Source organism: Eurosta solidaginis, chromosome 5 (genome assembly GCF_040869045.1).
Source record: "Eurosta solidaginis isolate ZX-2024a chromosome 5, ASM4086904v1, whole genome shotgun sequence".
Taxonomy (NCBI): Eukaryota; Metazoa; Arthropoda; class Insecta; order Diptera; family Tephritidae; genus Eurosta; species Eurosta solidaginis.
Genome location: NC_090323.1, coordinates 262,155,840 through 262,177,322, shown reverse-complemented (window position 1 = coordinate 262,177,322; position 21,483 = coordinate 262,155,840). Strand labels below are relative to the sequence as shown.

Sequence of the window (21,483 nt, the reverse complement as noted above, 5' to 3'; positions counted from 1 at the left end):
CAGTAGTTGGTTAAGATAAGCTTAAACTAAGTTTGCTTAAACTCTAGTCAAATTTAAATTCCAGTTAAACTAGTGAGCTGGTTTTCAGTCACAGTTTAAGGCTGCCTTTGTGGTAGGCTTTTTGTGCAGCATCATTGGATTTTTATTATCTAGATAATTTTTAGATACGGCAACAAAATCCAATTGTTTACCCAACAAACATGGAAAAACAATTTCACCAGCGAAATATATCTAGTACCGGAAGTGATATCCAACATCATTATTTAATTATTCTTAAACCAGATAGTTCTCGATTTGATATCCAACTTCATTCTCCAATCACCACCAATCTTTGAGAAATTTTGTAAAATTAAAATTTTTCGAGTTGTTCGCCAACGTCATTAATATTTTCCAATTATTATCCCAGTTTCGAGAGATTTTGAGAAATGTACAGTTTCCAAATGTATATTCAACACATTTCTCCAGTTGATATCCTACATTGCATATCGACCTGAGGTGAAGTTGAAAGAAATCTCCAAGGTAGTATCACCAAAATCCCCAAAACCAACAGCAGTTTATTGTGAGAAATAAACACATCGTTGATAGCAGGTATGAAGCGTAATCAATCAAAAATAAATTAAATATATTTTATTTTATTTTCGTGAAAATACTGTAGAATCTTACATTCGAGTCCAGTTAGAGAACCAAAAGTTGGGAATTCAATTTTTTAATTTTTATATAATTTTTGCTTTATAAAAAATTCCCTCTTTTGCTGAGTACACTTTGATTCTCGAATTGCGCCACTGTTTCGAAACAACCCTTGAGATTTTAGAAGTATGCCTAGTTATCAACATGAGCTCTAATGGTGCACAAGCCCAAATGCTTGCTGGGTAAATTCGACCCCATTTGGAATGAACTCAAATGTCTGATAGGTTAACTAGAGATATCATCCGCTTAAGCTTAGCTTAAACTTCAGTTGAAGTAGACTGAAAAACTGCAGAGTAATTTTAATCCCAGTTTAACTGACAAACTGAGTTGAACTTGTACTGGAAAACCGGGCCTAAATATTTAAGGCAGTGAGCTAGTCGATTACGGCGCAACTTTTCTGTTGTTTAAAAGTGGTGTAAAAGTTACTTGATATTTGAGATTGCTTTATAACTATTGAAACATGCAACTTTCGTACGAACAGTGATTCACTTAAGATGACTGTTTGCAATTCAGAGCTTTCAAAGGGGTGTACTTCATACTTCTAAGAATTTTGTAGCTGAACTGAAACAAAAGAGCTAAATTTTCGGCTGAAACTGGACTCCTGGCAGCATACCGCCCGCAGAATGCCATCGAGGGCATACTTTTCTTAAACTAGTTGTAAGAATCATAGCTGCTTATCTCGCTGTGTTCTCCGAATATCCAACTTATATGATCCTTTTCTTCTTTTCTAGCTTTGTTAAAAAGTATTCTTCTGGCAGTTTTCAGTTACATTTTATCAACCATGATAAGTTCTCTAAAACAAATTAGCATACCGATATCCAAGCCAAGGACCCCTTCCCTCAAGTTAACGAGATAGCGCCGGGATTCAGGGATTGACACCTAAAAGTTTTAACAGAAAATAAGGCGTGCGTCACCCGAAACAAAAGCCTATGAAATTTGCCGGTTATAGCTTCACGCTCACAAAATTTAAACTCGAGCGAGTTTAAGTATTGCAGAGAGTGGACTTGGCTAGTCGCCATGTCGTTTCTTTAAATCGGCTGCAAGGCACCGCTATAAACAAGTAGACGGTACGGCGCATAAGGCAACTCGGCGTTGCATAATCGAAGTTTTTGGACGTCATATAAGTTATCGCAGATCATCAGATTTTCTTAAGATTAGTTTTAACGATACAGCTACATTAGAATGGTCTTTAAAAACTTAATGAACTATGTAAAATCAATTTCAAAACCGTTTTCGAAAAAATTTTAAAATTTGAGAAAGTCTTACGAAAATTTAGAACTTTTTATTTGGAGTTCTCTGGATATTTTTAAATATGCAGTTTTGTAGCCCAATCAATTTTTAGATGTTGACTCATACAATGGGGAATATTTTTTTCACGAGCAAATAGACATCTATCAAGTTTGAAGATGTACCAAATCTCAGTTAAAAAAAAAAAAAAAGTTTCTCTTACTGAAAGTGAACTGTGAAACTATCGGAATATTTTGCAAAAAAATAAAACGAAAGCCGTTTATTGTGCTGATTTTGAACTATTTTTTATTAATTGTGTTAAAAAGTCTATTTTCAAATTTTTTTTAATATATCAGTTACAGTTCTTGGTTAACAATACTAATTTATACATATTGGGGTCTGTGCAATTTTTTAAGCAATTTGCACAGAAAAATCTATACCTTTTCCACTTTAATCTGATATTGTAGGTCCTTTGGTATGGAAGCCGAAAACGCTACAACACTTTACAGTTGTCTTCTGAACAGCATGCATTAATTCTGAAGTTCAATTGACTGTTCTGAATTTACGGTTTCTGAAGTACTATTCACTATTTTGATGTATAATTTACGGTTTTTAAATTGAAATTAACTTTTATGAATTGCATATAACGCTTGACTACGCTGAAGAAATGTACGAATTCGGAATTTCCACTGACTGTTCTGGAGTACAATTAACGGTTTCTGAATTGTAAATGATTATTCTGAAATACGTTTTACCGTTTCTGAACAACATTTCATGGTTACTGAAGTACACTTGAAAAGGTGTAGATCTCTCATAGGACCGTTTTTTAAAACTCACTTTCTCCCCTTTGTCTATGTTCATGTATCTTATTGATTATGATTGGTTAGAAAAGTCACATAACGCTCGATTTTGTCGCACAATATTTTCACTTATACACACTTTTAAATGAACATACATACATATGTAGATATCTATATACAAATAAAAAGATATCATTTATAGAATAAATAAAGTGCATATTGTACAGCAAATAAGTAAATAAATACCAGTGAAAACATGAGCTGTAATATCACAAATAATAACAAATCAAACACTTTCAGTTGTCACATGAAACAAGTCAAGTTAAAGAAAAAAATGTTAATATAAACATTAATAAGTGTCATCAAGGCAAAAAACGAGCAACAACAAAGCATGGAGGCCCCCAAAAAAAACTTTTTGAAAATAGTTTTGATTTTCTTGAAATTGAAGTTGGATACAACAAATGTCACATGCATTTCAAACGATATGTAAATAATGTGTTATTTATTGTTTCTAGTACTTATAAAATGTATAATGCACTTATCGATTTACTGTTATTTTACAACATTCGACATTTGTTATTATCAACGAATAAGTAATACAATAATTTACACATTTGTTTATTTACTGTCATATGTTTTGATGTACTTAATTATTTGCAACAGAAATTGCTTGGAATAATTTTCAAGGAATTTTATTGTTAATAAGTGCGTATGTATGTATATATAAATTTAATATTTGTATGTACGCATTCTGCAATATGAGCCTAATAAATGGAAATTTATGTCTGAGTTATAATTCAACTCATAAAATTTCAAGTCGTGCTATTTTTCAAGTGTTTATGAATACCGCAAAAGCCATCGGCTTCGTTTTATGAGCTAAAAATTTTTAGGGTTTTTTAGAGCCTATCTAGGCATGCATTTCATTGATAGAATGTGATATATCAACTATAATGTTTTGTGATACAACTCTCCTAAATTATACTTGATATTTCGTACTACACTACAACTTTTCAAGCCAATAATGAAAAGACGTAATTTATAATAACAAATAGTAGATTTGTAATGAGAACTCTTTATTTGGATTGATAAAAATATAAAATAATTTTAAAAAATTTTTAAGTTAAACGGTTTTATTGAAAACAATACTTGCATGAAGAAATAATAATATTAAAAGCTAAAAAATAATTAGGTAGGTCCTAGGTACTAGTCAGTTACACTCCTCATCAATCTAGGGCGTTGATCAGACAATTAAATAAAAGCTTTAGGCGCGTGAAAATTCTAAAAATGTGAGGCGTAGCAAAACCTGATTGAGGTTCAGTTGGTCTTATATACATATGACTATCTATAAAAATTTGACGCGTCCAACGATTTTATTTAATTGTCTGAGCAACGCCCTAGATGAGGAGTGTCATGACTAATACCTAGGATCTACCTAATTATTTTGTAGCTTTTAGTATTATTATTACTTCGTGTAAGTATTGTTTTCAATAAAACCGTTTAACTTAAAAATTTTTTTTTTTAATTATTTTATTTTCAAGTTTTTAGTCTTTATTTAATTGCCTATTATTTCTCATTTTATTTAGTTCATTTAGTGATTCATTATTACAAGGACTCTTTCCTGACAATTTGCTACAATCTAAATCCTCAATACATAATCCTTCCAAAGACTTTACTCGACTCTGCGCCACGTATGCTTGTCCCCTCCTCCAACTCCAAAATATTTTGATGTCACTTCTACCGGACTGTATGTAATATTTGTTCTAAATATGAGCCAAATCGGACATCATAGGTCGCTTTCTATACTTGTATGTATTATGTGTTCCAAATATGAGCCAAATCGGACGACAAATACGATTTTTGTGAATATCTTGATCCTTGCGCCACCTAGCGGCGATATTTTTCTTATTATTGCATTGTCATCGGGTTCTGAACTATGTTCCAAGTTTCAAGCTTGTAGCTTATCGGGAAGTTACTTTAATTTCAATTACAAAATTCGTGCCAGCCAGCCAACCAGGCTGTCAAGTCAAGCTAAATAAAATCGTTTAAAAATTATAAAAGAATAGGTAAGTCACGTTTTCTCCATACCATACTACCTTTTCTCATTATGTAGTACATTTTTTTTCTCAATACAAATCAGTGGCCATCAAAATTTAAACTGTGGCTCTGTTTTTAAGATTAAAATCTCTGTAGTATTAGTGGTTTAGTTTTTGATTAACGAGTAATGAGGCAAGATATATGCACGCATATTCTGCGCATGACCGTTTGTAGACGACTTTCTCTCGCCGTTTCAAATACGCATTACCACAACATGCTTTTGGAAAAAATACTTCTAACGCAATTTTGTTTCAAAGCGTCCTATCTCATCATTTTTTTCGAAAGCACCCTATCTATGAATTCGGGTGATGAATGCCTTATGTCAGAATTTTTGTCAAAATTGTAATTTCTCTGAACACTTAATACACGTTTAGCTGTGAAAAGGCATTTTGATGAAAAAAACCCCATATACATACATATATAGCAATCTTCAACCGAATATTAAGTTGAGGTGTTTTTAAAACAAATTAAGGTAAAGTGCTCTTCTATCAAATTCAAATATCGGTATATCTTTGCATTATATTTCGATACATTTTCAGCAGAGTTGTATTCTTTATGAAAAAAATCCTGCGATAGGCGTAAAAACAAATTAAAAACTTAAACTGATGTATTTCCGAGGAGCTTTTGGTCGAGCTTTTCTTTGCTTCTATTAAATTTTTCCTACAAATATGCGAGTCGGGACCTACATGTTTTATGCCGACACCGAACGGTACCCTGAAGGCAGATAATTGGAGTGTTTGTCAAACCACTGCCGCGAAGCGATCCCGCTAAGAAAAACTAAATTCTAATTTAAAAAACTTCTTTTTACACTTTTGATGTGCTTTGCTCGTACTTGAACACAGTACCTTCCGTGTATTAGGTGGAGAACGCCACTACCCCATCAAGGCGACCATTCCCAAATAAAATTCAATGATATTGTTTTTTCCGAACGAGATATACCATTGAACTGACGAAATGTTTAGGGCCGCTCGAAAAGAATCCGTTGTTATTTAATTCCAGAATGATAACCCCAAATAGTTTGAGAGTTAGCCTCGAAATGTAAACAAATTTCACCATGGGTAATTTTTCAGTTATATAAATATTCTTTAGAGTCAGCACTCTCAGTACCAGGGCATTTACGGTCAGCTCCTACATTTAGTTGTACTTCAATAACTTGAACCATATTTAGATCACCCTACCGCCACACCACCGCGGCTTGCTATTCGCATCTGCCCTTACGCAATAACGGGCAGCAGCGTTGACTCCGAAATTAGTTTTAGGCCCGGTTTTTCAGTACAAGTTCAACTCATTTTGTCAACCAAACTACGCTTAAACTTATTATGCAGTTTTTCAGTCTACTTTAACTGAAGTTTAAGCTGACCTTAAACGGCCGACCTGCAGTGCTAACCTCTAGTTAACCTATCAGTTATTTTCGTTCGTTCGAAATGGCGTCGAATATACCCAGCAAGCATTGGGGCTTGAGTGCCATTCGAGCTCATGTTGATAACTAGGCATACTTCTAAAATCACGAGGGTTTTTTCGAAACAGTGTCTCAACTCGAGAATCATAGCGTACTCAGCAAAAGCGGGAGTTTTTTATTAAGTAAAAAGTGCTATTACTTAAGTTGAAAAAATGTAATCAACAACTTGTGGTTCTCTAACTGGACTCAAATGTAAAGTTCCATACTACAATATTTTCACAAAAATAAAATAAAATATATATAATTTATTTTTGATTAATTACGCTTCATTACTGCTAACAATCAGGTGTTTATTTCTCACAATAAACAGCTGTTGGTTTTGGTGGTTCCACCTTGAACATTTTTTTCAACTCCACCTCAACTCGATATCCAGTGCAGGATATCAACTGGAGGAATGTGTTGAATATTTATTTGAGAACTGTGGATACATTTCTCAAAAATCTCTCGAAAGTTGGATAATAATTGTAAAATGTTAACGACGTCGGTCAAAGGTTGGTAGTGATTGGAGAATGAAGCTGGATATCAACTCGAGAACTATCTGGTTTAAAAATAATTAAATAATGAATCCAACAACATCACCCCCGAAACTGCATATATATTTCACTGGAGAAATTTTTTTCCACATTTGTTGGTTAAACAAAATCTAGCTGTTGTCGTATCTACAAATTATCTAGATAATAAAAAAAAAATGTTGCCGCACAAAAAAGCCAACCCCAAAGGCGGCTTTAAACTGTGACTGAAAAACTGCTGAGTAGTTTAACTGGAGTGTTTAAGCAAACTTAGATTAAGCTTAGCTTAACCAACTACTCAAACCCGGGCCTTAATATCACTCCGAAAAGTGTAATTCTGCACAATTGCACCACATTTTTTGACATTGCATTATTTTGGTGCTAAGTTTGAAATTACACCAAAATTAGTTTTGATATTACTCCGAAAAGTATTAGGGTCCATTATTTTTTTGTGAGATTGGGTATAAAAAATTATATGAATAAATGGCTGTATAGTCGGCAATGCCGCTCTCAAAGAACCGTTCGCTGATTTACGACATTCGTGTTTATAAAAATATAACAAACTACAAACAAATCAACATAATAATCTAATTCTGTTTATAATAGAATTTGCAAAATAGCAATTAAGTATACAAATACATAGTTAAATTAAATATCATCAACTAAAATTAGAATTTGGCAGATAATAAGAGTAGTAGACATGAATGGCCCCGTGAATTTGGTAGACATTTAAATTTGATTTACTTGTAAGATCAATTGTAGTCGAAAATATTTTGTGTACAAATGTTGAAGATAGGGTATGACGAAAACGAGATTAGTCAAAAGCGAAAGCGATAAGAAAAAAATTGTGTGTATGGAACTCAACAAATCTGTATTGTTCTATATATATTTAAACCCCTCTATAGTCAAACAAACTAGTCGCAAATTACCACTAATGTTCTCTAATATTTCATTTATACTGGCTTCAAATTACTCTCGAAACCTTCCCAACAATACTCGATTGCGAGGACACCAATCCATCACAAAAAAAAACGCACCACATAATTGATTAAACAATAGTACGGTAAAAAAAATGTCGAAAATACAAAGCAGTTTATGTTAGGATTGTCAATTTTTTCTTTAGAAACTACTACTTATAACTATGGTAGAGCCCAAAGATAATTATACGTCATCTAACCACGGTGTTCTTGTCGGCTTCTTTTAGTAAGAAAATGTCAAAAGTGTATGTGGTTCGGAAGCGTAGATTGCGTTTGCAGGTAAAAAGTAAAATGCTCTCAAATGAGTCATTTCGGAAATACGATTTGTATGAGAAAATGCGTCGACTTTGGACTTTTTCGCTCAAAATAACGCATTTGGTGCGGTGTAAATGTGATATAAGACTGAGTAGTCAACTAAAGTTTAGCTGTAATTTTTCAAACTAGCAACTGTTGAACCTAGGAATATAAAAAAAAACCAGGGCCCGTCTCGTGTGTTACGATTCGTATCGGAATCCATTCTTCACTCAATTTATAAATATGAAACTGCCAAACTATTTATACAAATTATGATAAATTATAAATCCAACTAGTAAGGGAAGTCTAAATGTCGTTATTCGAATTCAAGATTTCAGAGGTATTTTGATTTAACGTTTGAGTGAAAACTTGATTTCGATACGAATCTTAACACACGACCCGGGCCCTGGTAAAAACAACCGAACTACGGCTCAATTTAATCGAATCTTCTGTAAATTTTTTTCCATCGCAAATTGTTGTTGGATGAACGTCACACAAATTGTTGATTCTGAATTTACTACATTTGTCAAAAATCAAATCAGCAAAATTTCATCACATCACAGCTCTGTTAACTTAACAATCACTACTGTTAAAATAACAGATTTTCGTCAACATTAGAATAACAGTAAGCGCTGTTGTTATGATAGAGATTTCTTTGGCTCAGCTGATGCATTTGCAATGGCAGTTGTTCGCCAACTATCAATTAAACCAGTTCTTTCAACACAAATATTTTACAGATTATTGCTTACTTAAGACCAACAGTATCTCTACGTTGAACTAGCCATAATCCTATCATTCCGAATATCTATTATTTCAGGAACAACAAACTCGATTTTGTGATTTTCCTAGCGTCACTTCTTGCGGTGTAAGACCTGTGTAGCTCTTCAGTATGTTTTTAAACTACCGTAACTACGTTTATTTAAAGATGGTTGGCTTAATATGCAAACTATTTATTTATGAAATAGTTTTGAACTAGTTGATTTGACTGCGGGGTATATATGATTTGAGATGGAATGATGCGAGCACACACACATACATACATATGTATGTACACAAGAATATTATAGTTAAAATTAGAATTCAATTGGTTATTTTGATTAATCATGAAGTTTATCTTTATCTATGACACGTGCAGCTTATGAGTAAATAAATAACTGCAGTGTAAAACCGACTAACTATTTCAATTCTGTAATAGCTCGTAAGTGATGATATCCGAAATATTGTTATTGTGTGTCCCAAAGTTTGAGTAAAAGTTGAGACATCTCTGTGAAATTAAATGCACTGGCTTATCTGGACGCGGAATAGAAGGATACTGAAAGTGCCAACCATGCCCACTTATTCGATATTGAAAACTACGAAAAATGGATAAAAAGCGATAGATCAATTCCAGAAACAGATAAACTGATGAGACTTGATAAGTCAGAGAATTTAGTTAGCTTAGAGAAAATTTGGGAAATGGGCGTTGCACCGCCGGCATTAGAAATGAAAATTTGAAAATTTTGCAAACCCTCAATAAAAGGTCTTTGCAGATTTCATGTAGAAATTTCGCAGGCAAGTTGTATTTTAGATTGTATGTTAAGTGAGTAAAAATAACCAAAGTCGGCTGACGACCACGCCCACTTAACAAAAAATTTAAGTACATATATATATATATAATGTTAACAAGAAATTCAATATCTTTAGTAAACTATTTTGATATTACACTGCAGTAGTGTCGTGTTGAAGCGAAGTATTAGAATTTAAAAATAAAATTTTAAATGGGCGTGTCTTCGCCCCTTTTTATTTAAGTCTCTATAATGATTTTTTGCCATAAGCGAACAAAAAACGACCAATCTTAATGAAATTTGGTAACATTGTTATCTTTATGACAGTAACTGTTGCTTGCAAAAATGGGCGAAATCGGTTGAAAGCCACACCCACTACTAATTGTATATCCAGCCAACAGTATGTCCTTCCGTGAACATGATAAATTGCGCGAAAATTGAGATACCTTCATGAAATTCGCTACAAGAGGCTATTTGAACTCAAAACATATTGGTATTGACAATAGTCGAAATCAGTTTATAACCACGCCCACTTTTGCATTATCGATAATTTCGGAAAATTAAAAAAAACTGGTGGTGAGACTTGGCGAGTGAATCAACTTTATGACACTAAAAATTTATTTAATCAAATTTTGTATAATGGGCGTGGCACCACCCACATTTAATATAATAAAATAGAAAAGTTTTGCAAGTCGTTTCAAAAGCCGTTGATATAACTTTTCAATTTAGCTAAAGTATGGGTCTTGCGCAAAATCGGCTGATGACTACGCCGTCTTAGAAAAAAATTGCTTAAAGTTTTGATTTCAACAAAAGTCAGTATCCTTATCGCGTTATACGATTCGTGTTCAAAAAGCAGTTTATAACTGGCGTTTAGCTTCGAAATGGCGATTCGTGTTAATGAAATATATGAAATAGGGACAACGCGTAGCCATTACATCCATACCCAGTGTACTTTTTAAATTTTGATGGTGTTGAAATCGATGGAACTCCGAGCAACAATGTTAAGCTTTTTGGAAGGTTGGAAAATTTTGTTTTCAAATTTCTCTTATTCTTATTATAGTTTTAAATTCTTCACATGCCGGATTTAACATATATAATTATATATATAAATGATTTTTGAGTTTGTTGTAGGAATGGACGGGATTTCGAACAACACAGTGTCATAATCGAGAGACGGACAAAGTTTACTGTGGTTTGGAAAGCACACTTTACCTTCCGCTTCTAGTTTTCTACAAAGCTCTTTGATGTTGGTCTACAATTATCAATGATGCTGTCGGAATGGACGGGATTTCAAGCAGCAGAGTACAACTTTCAAACACCAATTAGTTGGTTGGAAAGTACGTTTTCAATTCACCTACCTTTAATATTGATTTAGTTATTCAAGGCAATTAATATATTCATTTTACACAAACAACGAATAGGTTTATGTATTTCAAAATTTGATTTGCACACGCTTAAGAAATTGGCTAAAATTATTTCGACGGCCAGAAGGGGACGTTGAACACAACCTCCCCAAGCAAAAACGAGCTTTTTATTAAACCTCATGTAAGTTTTACCATCAAAAACACCATCATCTCTCTGCCACTCTGTAATACGGGCGATTGTAGATATAAGCTGTAAGCGATTATCGTAGGAAGGGAGATTCCCTTACCGATCCCATTGTAAGTCACTCAACGCGTAAAGCAAAAATTGTTTTTTAATCGATTCGAATTTAACGCACTAAATCCGATAATTCGGCTTTCACACAACTGAAGCATATTCTAGAACAGATCTAACTAATGAGGTAAAAAGCATTTTGATAATTCAGAGGTCAATGAATTCACTTGACCAACGTTTAACAAATGCTGAAATTCCTTTAGCTCGGTATAAGCTACTTTTAATAAGAGACTTAAAATCTATTTTAGGATTCATTGTTCCACTTCAATTGAGCTAATGGATTTGGTAGTCAACAATGGAGTAGCTATGAACTGGCAAAGCTCTTCTAGTGAAGCGCATGGACTTAAATTATTTTAGGTTAGGTTTCATTTTGCTCTCATCGCACCACATAACAAAGGTATTCAAATCAGTTTGGAGACGTAATATGTCCGCATACAAAGATTTACGTCGTCGGCAAAGCTGCAATAGGTCAGAACAGTGGGAAGGTTGCTATCTTACGGCACACCAAACGTGACATTTACTAAGCGAAGCAAACATCCCGTAATGATCAACTTTTGTGCTCTACCATCCAGGTAGGACGATATCCAATGCATGAAAACAAGTGGAAAGCCTATGCGATCTTGTTTAGACAACAGAATCAAGTGGGATACTTTATCAAATATTTTAGTAAAGTCTGTGTAAATGACGTCAGTTGGTAGGGTATTCTTGCATCCATACATACGTAGTAAATTCTAATAAATTAGACACAGTGCATAAACCACTGCAAAAACCATGAGATGGGTTAATTTACAGGGGGGGAGGGAGGGGGGTGGGATCGAATAAGACAAAAGATTTGTAATAACTGATTCGAGCAATTTAGGTATGACACTATACTTTGTAATGCCTCAATATGTAGTTTATGAAACACGATTTACTACCACTTTATCGACATGTATGATAAAAGATTATTTCTTCCAGATTCCAGAAAATACTCCCTATTTGTAGCGACGCATTAAATAAATTAGTTAAAGTTTTATAAAGAAATTTAGCACAACTTTTGAGAATAACAGTAACGGCCCGCAACTGAGGTTTCCGTCAAGGGCCGAATATACTCGCTACGGCCCTGAAAGTTTGTACAATATTTTAAGTTACGATTTATACAAATTTATACGCACCATTACTAAACACACACCACTGTCATTACTGTGCACTGTCATTTAATGTTATGATTTGGCGAAATTAATAAATAAATTCGAGTAATTAGGCTAATTTGTTTCTTATTTGAAGCAAATGTCGGCACAAAACCGCATAAGTATTAACTTTTTGCTTGCATTATTTAAGCCTTTTGTTGCTTTCTGATGTTTGTAAGAAAGATGTGTAAAAAACACTTTCAACACACAACGAAACGAGCAGTACTGCGACAAGTGTGAAATATATTTTTTTTTTATTAATTGCACAATTCAATTAGTTAACTGTGCAGTGAAAAGCAATAGTTTAGCGTTTTCATGAAAATAATTAAACCGGCGCGTTTTACTACAAAATTCCGCTTATTCAGCACTTCAGTTGCGCTTTTGCCGTCGCAAATGCACTCATTTCAATTTTATTGCACACGCGCGCTTTTTTTTTCTTTTTGATAGTTGTTTTTGGAGTTTAGTTATTATTATTATTTTTTTTTTTTTTTTTTGTGTAGGTATAATGTAATTTTTGAAATTAATTGAAATATTTTTGAAAATCTTACACTTTAGTTTTTTAACAAAAATAAATCCACTTTTTTTAAGAAATTTATTCCGTGCGTACTCGAATTAAGACTCAAATCAAAAGCAATTTTGCCTTGGTGAGACGTGCTGACAGACAGAGCACCACTGATTGACGACGCGGGCCGGTGAACTAACATACATATGTATGTACTACTACCAATTGTGTAATTCTCTAGTGTAGTTAACGAGCGTATCAATTCAAGTACATATGTAAGTATGAATGTATGTATGCACTAATCAATTGCCATTTCGATCGAACGCGCACAAAGCGAATGAATGAATTACGTACACACGAGAATATACGAAGCGACACGGTATGACCAAGCAAACAATCTGCGTAACAGTCAAAAGTAGACTAACATGAATTTTCAACATGAGCAACTACAAAGTTGTACAACAAATGGGAATTACAACACGACAACACGACGATGATGATGACAACAACAACAACAACAACAAGAGCAATAATAAAGCAAAACACACGCCAGGCATTGTACGTCGTACAACTACACAACGAACTCAACGACATCAACATCAACAACGTACACGATGTACATCCCCAACAACAACAACTACCAAAACAACAATATTGAGTAGAACAAGCAAAGCAACGATAATGGTGATAGCTACTCTAGATGGCTGACTTGTATTCGTCGTATAGAGCGCAGTAGCTGCGTTTGATGGTGGTGACGAAGGTTGTATTGGTGTAATACTAATGGTGAAGGCAATGGGCGTAGTATTGGCGGTGGTGGTGGTGATGTTAGTGGTAGTAGGTTTAGTTCAGTGCTACTATGGTAATACATTCGTAGCAATAACGTGTGTTAAGCACAACAACAACAGCAACCACTACTACATGAAAGTACACGAAGAAAACATCAGGCAAATGCCGCAATAAAACACACAAATGCAGGAGTTTATTGTCATACACACACATAGATACTCAATGCATTGCGCGACTGCCAAGCAAGTTGGCTGTGAAGAATGTTGACACACAGATACACAAACACATGGATACAAACACAAAGAGAAAGAGAAAGAGAGAGTAAAATATAGAAAGCGTATGAGAGATATTGCATTATTGAGCGAATTATGGGTAAAATCAAATAAGAAATACTGCAAAACGGCAGAAAAAGTGGGAAATGAAGTGCATTAATATTGTTGAAACACTATTTTTTCTATACATATGTACATATGTACATATTTCGAAACGCAGAGAGCGCAGTGAGGAGAGGTTGATATGTATGTATGTATGTAATGCACTCAATTCAAACAGTAGATAGGTACGAGTGCTATAAGAAAAGTTAAATACAGCACATGTAACATAAGAGTAACAACAATAAAAAGCAAATTGAAGAACAAGAAGTAGATAAAAAGCAACAACAAAATACAGCATAAAATTAACAAATACATGAACATCTGTGTAAAAGCATACATATAAAATAACAAATGATAATAATGTTACATGAGCGCAACTGCTGAGTGGGGTGGCATACAGTTTCAAGTTGGCTATGGATGATTCGAAAAAACATTTAGCAAAACGAAAGAAATCTATGTATAAAAACGCATAATATGTACAAGCTTGTTGAGCAGCTGAAGGGGAATTGCTAAAGAATTTAGTGCTGTATCCACATACATGTACATATCTATCTATATTTGTGTGGATGTACATACATTATGTGGGCACCGTCAGGGGATGCAAAAAATAAACTGCAATCACTGAAAAGCACAAAACACACGTCGGGATAACCGCAATGGCAAGGAGATAAACAAGCTTATTTCTTATAAAATCGTGAAAACAAGGATTTCATTCAATAATGTACATATCTAGGTACATTAGGGTGAGCCCAATAAACGAAATTTCCATTTTCCTTTTGTATAGTTATAATTTTTTCAGGACAACGTAAGAATGTAACAATTTCAGTTTTTAATTTTAATATGGACTATGTATTAAGAGGTGCCGAATCTTGATTTTCAGTTTGTTATTTTTTTTTTTTTTTGTTTTTTAAATTTCGTGGAAGGAGGAGTGTAGGTCTCCCTTCTTCCTTTAAGGGCTACGCATTTAAATCTAGCTCCCTACGTGCCGCGAAATCTCTCGTACATTGTTTAGCATTACTTCGGGTACGGGTGCACGCTCTGTGAGCTCCATGGCTATTCCCATGCTAACGGGATATGCATTCATCTTCTCGCTTGCTGAGAATTAGGTATATGCCTCACATATGTGCTGACCGCGTCCCATCTGACGCTTCGGCAGCTCATCTTATTGAAGACACTGCCCGGGGATAGGTCGTCAACTATCTCTTCTACCCTCCTTCGCTGATCGGAAAATTGCCCGCATTCGAAGCACACCTTCGTACATCGTCTTTTTTCCCGCAGCTCGGGTTATCAACCTTGCCCATTCTGTGCAGATGTTTGCGGACGTAACCGTGTCCCATTAGAAACTGAGTCAAGTAAAAGTCTACCTGTCCGTGTGGTCGCTTCAATCACGGATTGAGTTCAGGAATTAGTTACCTAGTTCAATTTCTTACGGTGTTGTTGCTAAACTGTTCCTGCAGCTTCGAATAGAATCTTCGCCTCCTGTATGGCAACAGCAGCTCTATTCGCTTCCGATTTGCTATCATATATTTCTTTTCTTTCAGCGAGGAGATATGTATATCGGTATGGTTCCCGCAACAACCAAGACAGTTTCAGCCAAGACCGTGTGGTAACCCGGATCTAGGTGAGGATGATTCGGTTCTTCGAGTATTTCTTTGTATTTGCCTAGACTGCTGCACCTTGTAAAGTATAGGATCTGATGCGAGCTGCTTCCTTGTACATGCCTTTGGGCTGCATATGTTGGCCCTTAGTCTGTTCAGATTGGCTATTGTGTGCGCAGTCCTTCCGCTGGCTCCTCGGATGTACTCCGATATGGTGAGCTTACTGTTTAGCCTTACGCACAGATAGTGGAAATCCGCCGCTTTTTGAGGATGACGATCTCTTCATTTTTGCTGTTGCTAGCTGGAGACCGTGATCAGCTTTCCACCTTGGTAACTATTTTGACGATATTCGCCACCGATAAATATAACAAATTTGGTAAACGGGAATTATTTTTTTTTTTTTGCGATTTGTTTACTTTTAATATGCAATTGTTGCTAAATTTTAGAAGAAAATTTTAAGGAACTTAACGGCATTATCTTGGAAGTAACTTTGTTAGCGTAGTTAAAACTAAGTTGGTTGGGAAGCGAAAAATCGTTAGTTACAATTTCGACAAGTCGTATCTCTTAAACTTAGTGAGTTCCACTACTGGCCCTGCAATCGACTTTTGGATTGAGAAGCATGCACTTATTTATTTATGTGTATTTATTAGGTTAGATTGATCTCTCCGGTCTATGAGGACCTCACAGACTGAATGAGTCCGTAGTGTTACCAGAAGTTTGTTTATCGACCAAACTGAAAAAACCCTATCAAAAACCAGGACTTATGTTATAAAACAACTTCGTCCTCCTGGCAAATACTACAAGCTTTCTAGAACCTATATAACTTGCTGCTTTTACATAGATCTGACAGCCGTGACACTCCTAATAGCTAGGTTCTTAGCCTAGCAAGCGCAGGGCACGAGTGCAAAACGTGCTCGGTCGTTTTCCCCTCCAACCTGTACTTCCTACAACTGCTAAAAAATGTGCAATGCTTCATGATTTTGCGTGTCATCCTAACACAGAGCCATGCTAATCTGCTCTCTATCGTTCCAATTTAATATATGTTCTGCCGAAGTAATAACACAAAAACTGGGCGTGGCATTTCAATGTAGGACGGCATAATTTCTCACGGATGGTTAAAAAACTCTTATCCAAGGATTAACTCCTTGCGGATGGACTGTCCCGCATCTACTTACTGCAGGATCTGCCAAAAAAAAAAAGAATAAATGTACTTTTAACGGTCACACTGTTGTCTCTAAGGCGATTTACTTTAATTTTTTGGTTGCGCCATGCTACCGAGCTACGTAGTCTACAAGACACTAAGCGAATCACCTGAGAATCGCATTAAAACGCCAGGGAATAATTATTCGGACAGAGATGGCGCCCTCGAAACCATAATATGTCCATACCATCCATACCAATATGTCCATACCATTGCGTAGCTTAGGGATGAAAATCCTATAATCTGCTGCGTTTCTTTCTTCAATACGATATTTTTAAATAAAAGTAGCACAATTTCAAATTGAAATATGCTTATGTTATATGTTAAACATAAAATGTTTTGCCCGAATAGTCTGACTGTATACTGTGTTAGGGTAGTAGCACAGCCGGTCACTTGCTCGTCTGGCTTAGAAAAGCTTAGGTTTAACCACTCTGAGTCTTCTTGGGGGTAGCCAGAGTGTCACCTGGTAAGTATACATATGTGCGTACATATTTAAATTTTTAAAGGAGTCAACGTGTAGGTGATGTGCTCACATGGTTTGGGTTGGCCATAATTTTGCGAACTCAGTCCAAGGGATTAATTGGGAGTAAGGCTGCCAACTTTAGCAAATTACGAAACCGGAGATCTGGATTTAGGTAATGGTCAAGTTTGAAAATCGAAATAAACGTTTGAATTTTATAGTTTCACAAATAAATTACAGAAACAAGTTTACAAAGGTGCGAGGATTTAAACTCCATTAAAATCGGGGCGAATTTGTGAGCCTCATTTAGTACTTCAAACAGCAGTGAACACTGCCGCCTTGTTTTAAATTCCAACATGTATGAAAAGCCGTCGGAGCAGCAGTAGTAAAGTTGTTTAGAAGTTGTTTGTGCCTTGAGAAATGCTACCATAGAAAATTCTATAAAACATCGCTGCAGTAAATTGCTTCTATTTTTTACATTCGCAAAGTCGTGTAAAATATGAAAAAACTTGTAAAAGAACATATCCAAATATGTAATCTCTAATTCAACAACTCACTACCCCAACACCACCCCACAAACGCTGCGCACTAATTTTCGCTTGCACGCTACTTCAACCATTCATAGATACACACGCATATAAACTCTGCTCTCTTTTAAATCATTTTTATTTCTTCTTACTGCACTTTCTTCTTATTGTACCTAACTTAAAGATTATTTGTTGGTGTGAGTGGGCCAATTTTACGCCTGGCCTCATCGTACATTCGCTCATTCACAGGTACACACCACGAGAATGTATGTACCTAAAAGATTTGTACATGTACAACAACAACAGAAGCAGTCAGAGTATCCGAACTACAGGCATATATGCGTACTACATACTTGCATACAAACAACATTGATACAACAAACAACTACAACGTTGTAACATCGACAATAATGATAATCATTAAAGTGGGCAGGCTGGCTGCTGCTCCTGCTACTCGCATCATCAACAGCAACAACAACTGCAAAGTATACTCTATTGTATATACGGAATGGTTGAACGGACAACGGGCAAATACTCGCAGTATGTTGAAGTTGATGTGAAGAGCCAACTTTGAACCGGTTGCTTGGGTATTTGTGTGTGTATATGTTTTCTTGTACACGACATTAAAAACTGTATCTACAAGATACTCTCGTACTACGCTGCCTTCAACTTACATATCTCTATGAACTGCGGCCATAAATAAAATATCCACAGAAAGGCAAGCAGCCACACATCGGAGCATTGCGTACAGTATGAGTGCGAGTGAGAGGTTAGATATGAAAACGAAAAATCGACAACGCGAATCAAAAGAAGCGTTGAAAGTGCAATAATAGCAGGGGAAGCGGTGGCATGAGGCAATGAGTACGGGCGCAGTTTGCGTGTGTGTGCGCGCATATTGGGCGTTGAGAAGCGGAGACAACCAAAACCAAAAGGATGAAAAAAAAAAACAATCAGGCGATGTTGGTAGGGGCGGTGGTTGTGTTTAGGTCATGCATGCGCGTGTGGGTTGTGGCAATATGGTAGCGCTCGAGTGAGCGAGTGAAAAAGAGAAGAACATGGAAAAAATTAACTTAACAACTAGAAAAATGGCTGTTATTGCATGTTGCGCTGTAAATGCTGCTTAATGCCACTGCCGGCGCGGATAAGCACCACAACATTATGCCAACTGTTTGCCAGTGAGCACGCTAATGTGTGTATTGGTGTTGTAAATGTTGTAAAAGCGCAATTGAGTTGAGTGTGTAGCGCTTAGTAGCGTGTTGTTTCTTATTTTTTTTTCGTTTTTTTCTTGTTGTCGATTACTCCGATTGCTGCTACTGCTTCCTCGATGTTGGGTGGGAAACAGCGAACTCAAATTGAAATGAGAAACAAGAAAAATTAGAAGCTGCGACAACAAGCAAAAACAACTGTATTTGCTACATGCATCTATACATACATACATTTTTTGGTACATTCACTTAGAGCTACAGCTTTGGACGCTGAAATAGATCCAGCATGGTTTGAGTAAAACATTTTTTAAAACTATTGTTGGCGAAAAAAGAGAACTATTGATCTTAACATATCATAATCAATAATTGGCGCTAAAGCGCCTCAGCGATTTTGGACACTTCGTAACAAGTCATGCTAGCTATCCCTGTTCCGCGAGAGCTAGCGAAAATTGGGGTTACCCAGGGAGGTCAAATCTTCCCTCATCCGCCTCTCCAACTCAGTGGAAGTCTCCTCTTCCTCTGCTTCTAAATTAGAAGGTTTAATGTGGTCATATTAATCGTTCTCGTAATCCTTCGAGGAGTGTCTTTATCGTTAATACAACAACAACAAGATGTCAACAAGTACTTCGTCTTGTCCTCACTTACCTCTTTATCAAATCTAGAGAAGGTGGAACTCACTGTGCGCTTTTTAAAGACAATCATATGTATCAATAACATCAGCATACGCCAGTAATTCTACGCTCTTATTATAGACCGCCGCTTAGTTTCGCCGCCTTGTCTGAAGCTTCGTTTGGTTTCGAGTGGCTCGAAAATCTCCTTCCCAAATCCTTACGGAGCTGACGGTGCTGCCCAACGTCATTTGGCAGAGCCTTTTTAACTTTGCATGGAACTTAAATTCAGACATAGCAGCATACCGGCAACTACTTACCGGTTTGTCAAAAGCTGCTTTGAAGTGGAAATAATTGTGGCTGTCGATTTTCCTATCGTGAGTCTTCTCCTAGTTTTACAAGGTATGAAGCCACACTGGTTATGTCCAATCAGTTCGTTGACTTTAGACCTCAGTATTTTGCACGGTACGCTATACACGGCATTATATTCGATATTAAGCAGGCTGATTCCATGCTTACTGGCTGGTGGGGTTGCCTTTCTTGTGGATTGGGCAGAGCACACTTAAATTCAAATATGGAGGCATACGCCCAACCCACCATATTTTGCATAGGAATTCGTTGCTTCTCTTTACCAACACTTAGCCTTCGTGTTTGAACATCTCGGTGGTTGTCCGAGACATTGCCATTCACACTTTGCCATAGTCGGGTGCCGGCACGTGATTTCCATCATCGGCGATTAGGGTGTAGAATTCGCCTTCTCCCTCGCTAGCTAGCAACTTTAGCACACTCTGTGCGTAAGTTGAAGGTCGCCATTATCATTTCTGTATTAATCTTCGCCGGTCTTCAAACTTTCGCCATCCGCCGAATTTTTCAAGGGGAGTTTTGGCGTTATTCATAATAGGTATCTCTCTTAATTCTTCGCGTCACGAAAACACTCAAATATACAGCGGGTCGCCACGCACGTGCGCAGGTGGCCCATTAGGCAACGTTTTTTGAGAAAATTGTTGACGGAAAATTTTCTTTGAGCCATTGCGCGCACTTTCCCTACTGCACAGAGGCGTATCTTGGCTGCCACAAGGTGGTGGCTCGAGGTGAGATTTCAAACTCGTGTAGTGCTCACATCCAGGACACTGGAACTATGCCTGCCGTCGATGACCACGTGATCGATTTGGTTTTGTGTTCTTTGATAAGGCGACAGCCAAGTAGCTTGGTGTAACTTTTTATGCTGGAACCCGTTACAGTTAATGACTATATTGCGAGCCGCGAAATTACATCGTGAAGGCTTAATATTCCGACTGTAGGACCGACGAACCCTTCATTCGCAAGGCCCTATCTTGCTTCTCCTTTGCCTCATACTGGGTGCCTGCAGTATGACGGCGATGTCGCCCTTGTCTTGTCAAGTACATCAGCCAACTGAAACAGTTGATAGCAATTTTGAATTATTCTTACTCGGTAGGTGGTGGTGTGATGTATTTAATATATGTGCATAACATACATTGTATATATTCGAAAATTGACGAAAATTTAAGATTTTCCATCGAATGTTTGACTTATGTAGGTATGATAACATGAAACTTGGCATAAGTGTTCTAGTTTTCTGTCCATAGCTGTATGAAACTATTTACAACCGAAACTTACACAACCGAAACACAAAAATAGTTTTTCATGCGAACCTACATACATAGATATATGTAAGAACAAAAGGGGTGGCAACTAAAATCGTTAGCTGCTGTGTGTACCTCTGAGTGGCTCTGCCTTAAGATTTGACTGGGGGAACACTGGGTGCTTGCGTGAGCTTATGAGCAA

The 21,483-nt window shown here is 36.2% G+C and overlaps 1 protein-coding gene and 1 non-coding gene across 3 annotated transcripts in view; both read right to left on the bottom strand.

Moving 5' to 3' along the window:
* Positions 1–21,483, bottom strand: part of mirr (mirror) — a 289,777-nt gene that overhangs the window by 75,616 nt on the left and 192,678 nt on the right. Inside the window, exon 1 of one of the 2 annotated variants that reach the window (XM_067790126.1) lies at positions 12,402–13,315. The exons of the other annotated variant lie outside the window; for it this stretch is intronic. Within the exon in view, the coding sequence (XP_067646227.1) occupies positions 12,402–12,443 (42 nt within the window). The 5' untranslated portion in view covers positions 12,444–13,315. Of the gene's footprint in view, positions 1–12,401; positions 13,316–21,483 lie in introns of those variants that run through there. 2 annotated transcript variants of the gene reach the window in all.
* On the bottom strand, positions 16,633–16,743 carry LOC137234087 (U6 spliceosomal RNA). The gene has a single exon (XR_010947687.1). It is a non-coding gene; the product is annotated as a U6 spliceosomal RNA (small nuclear RNA).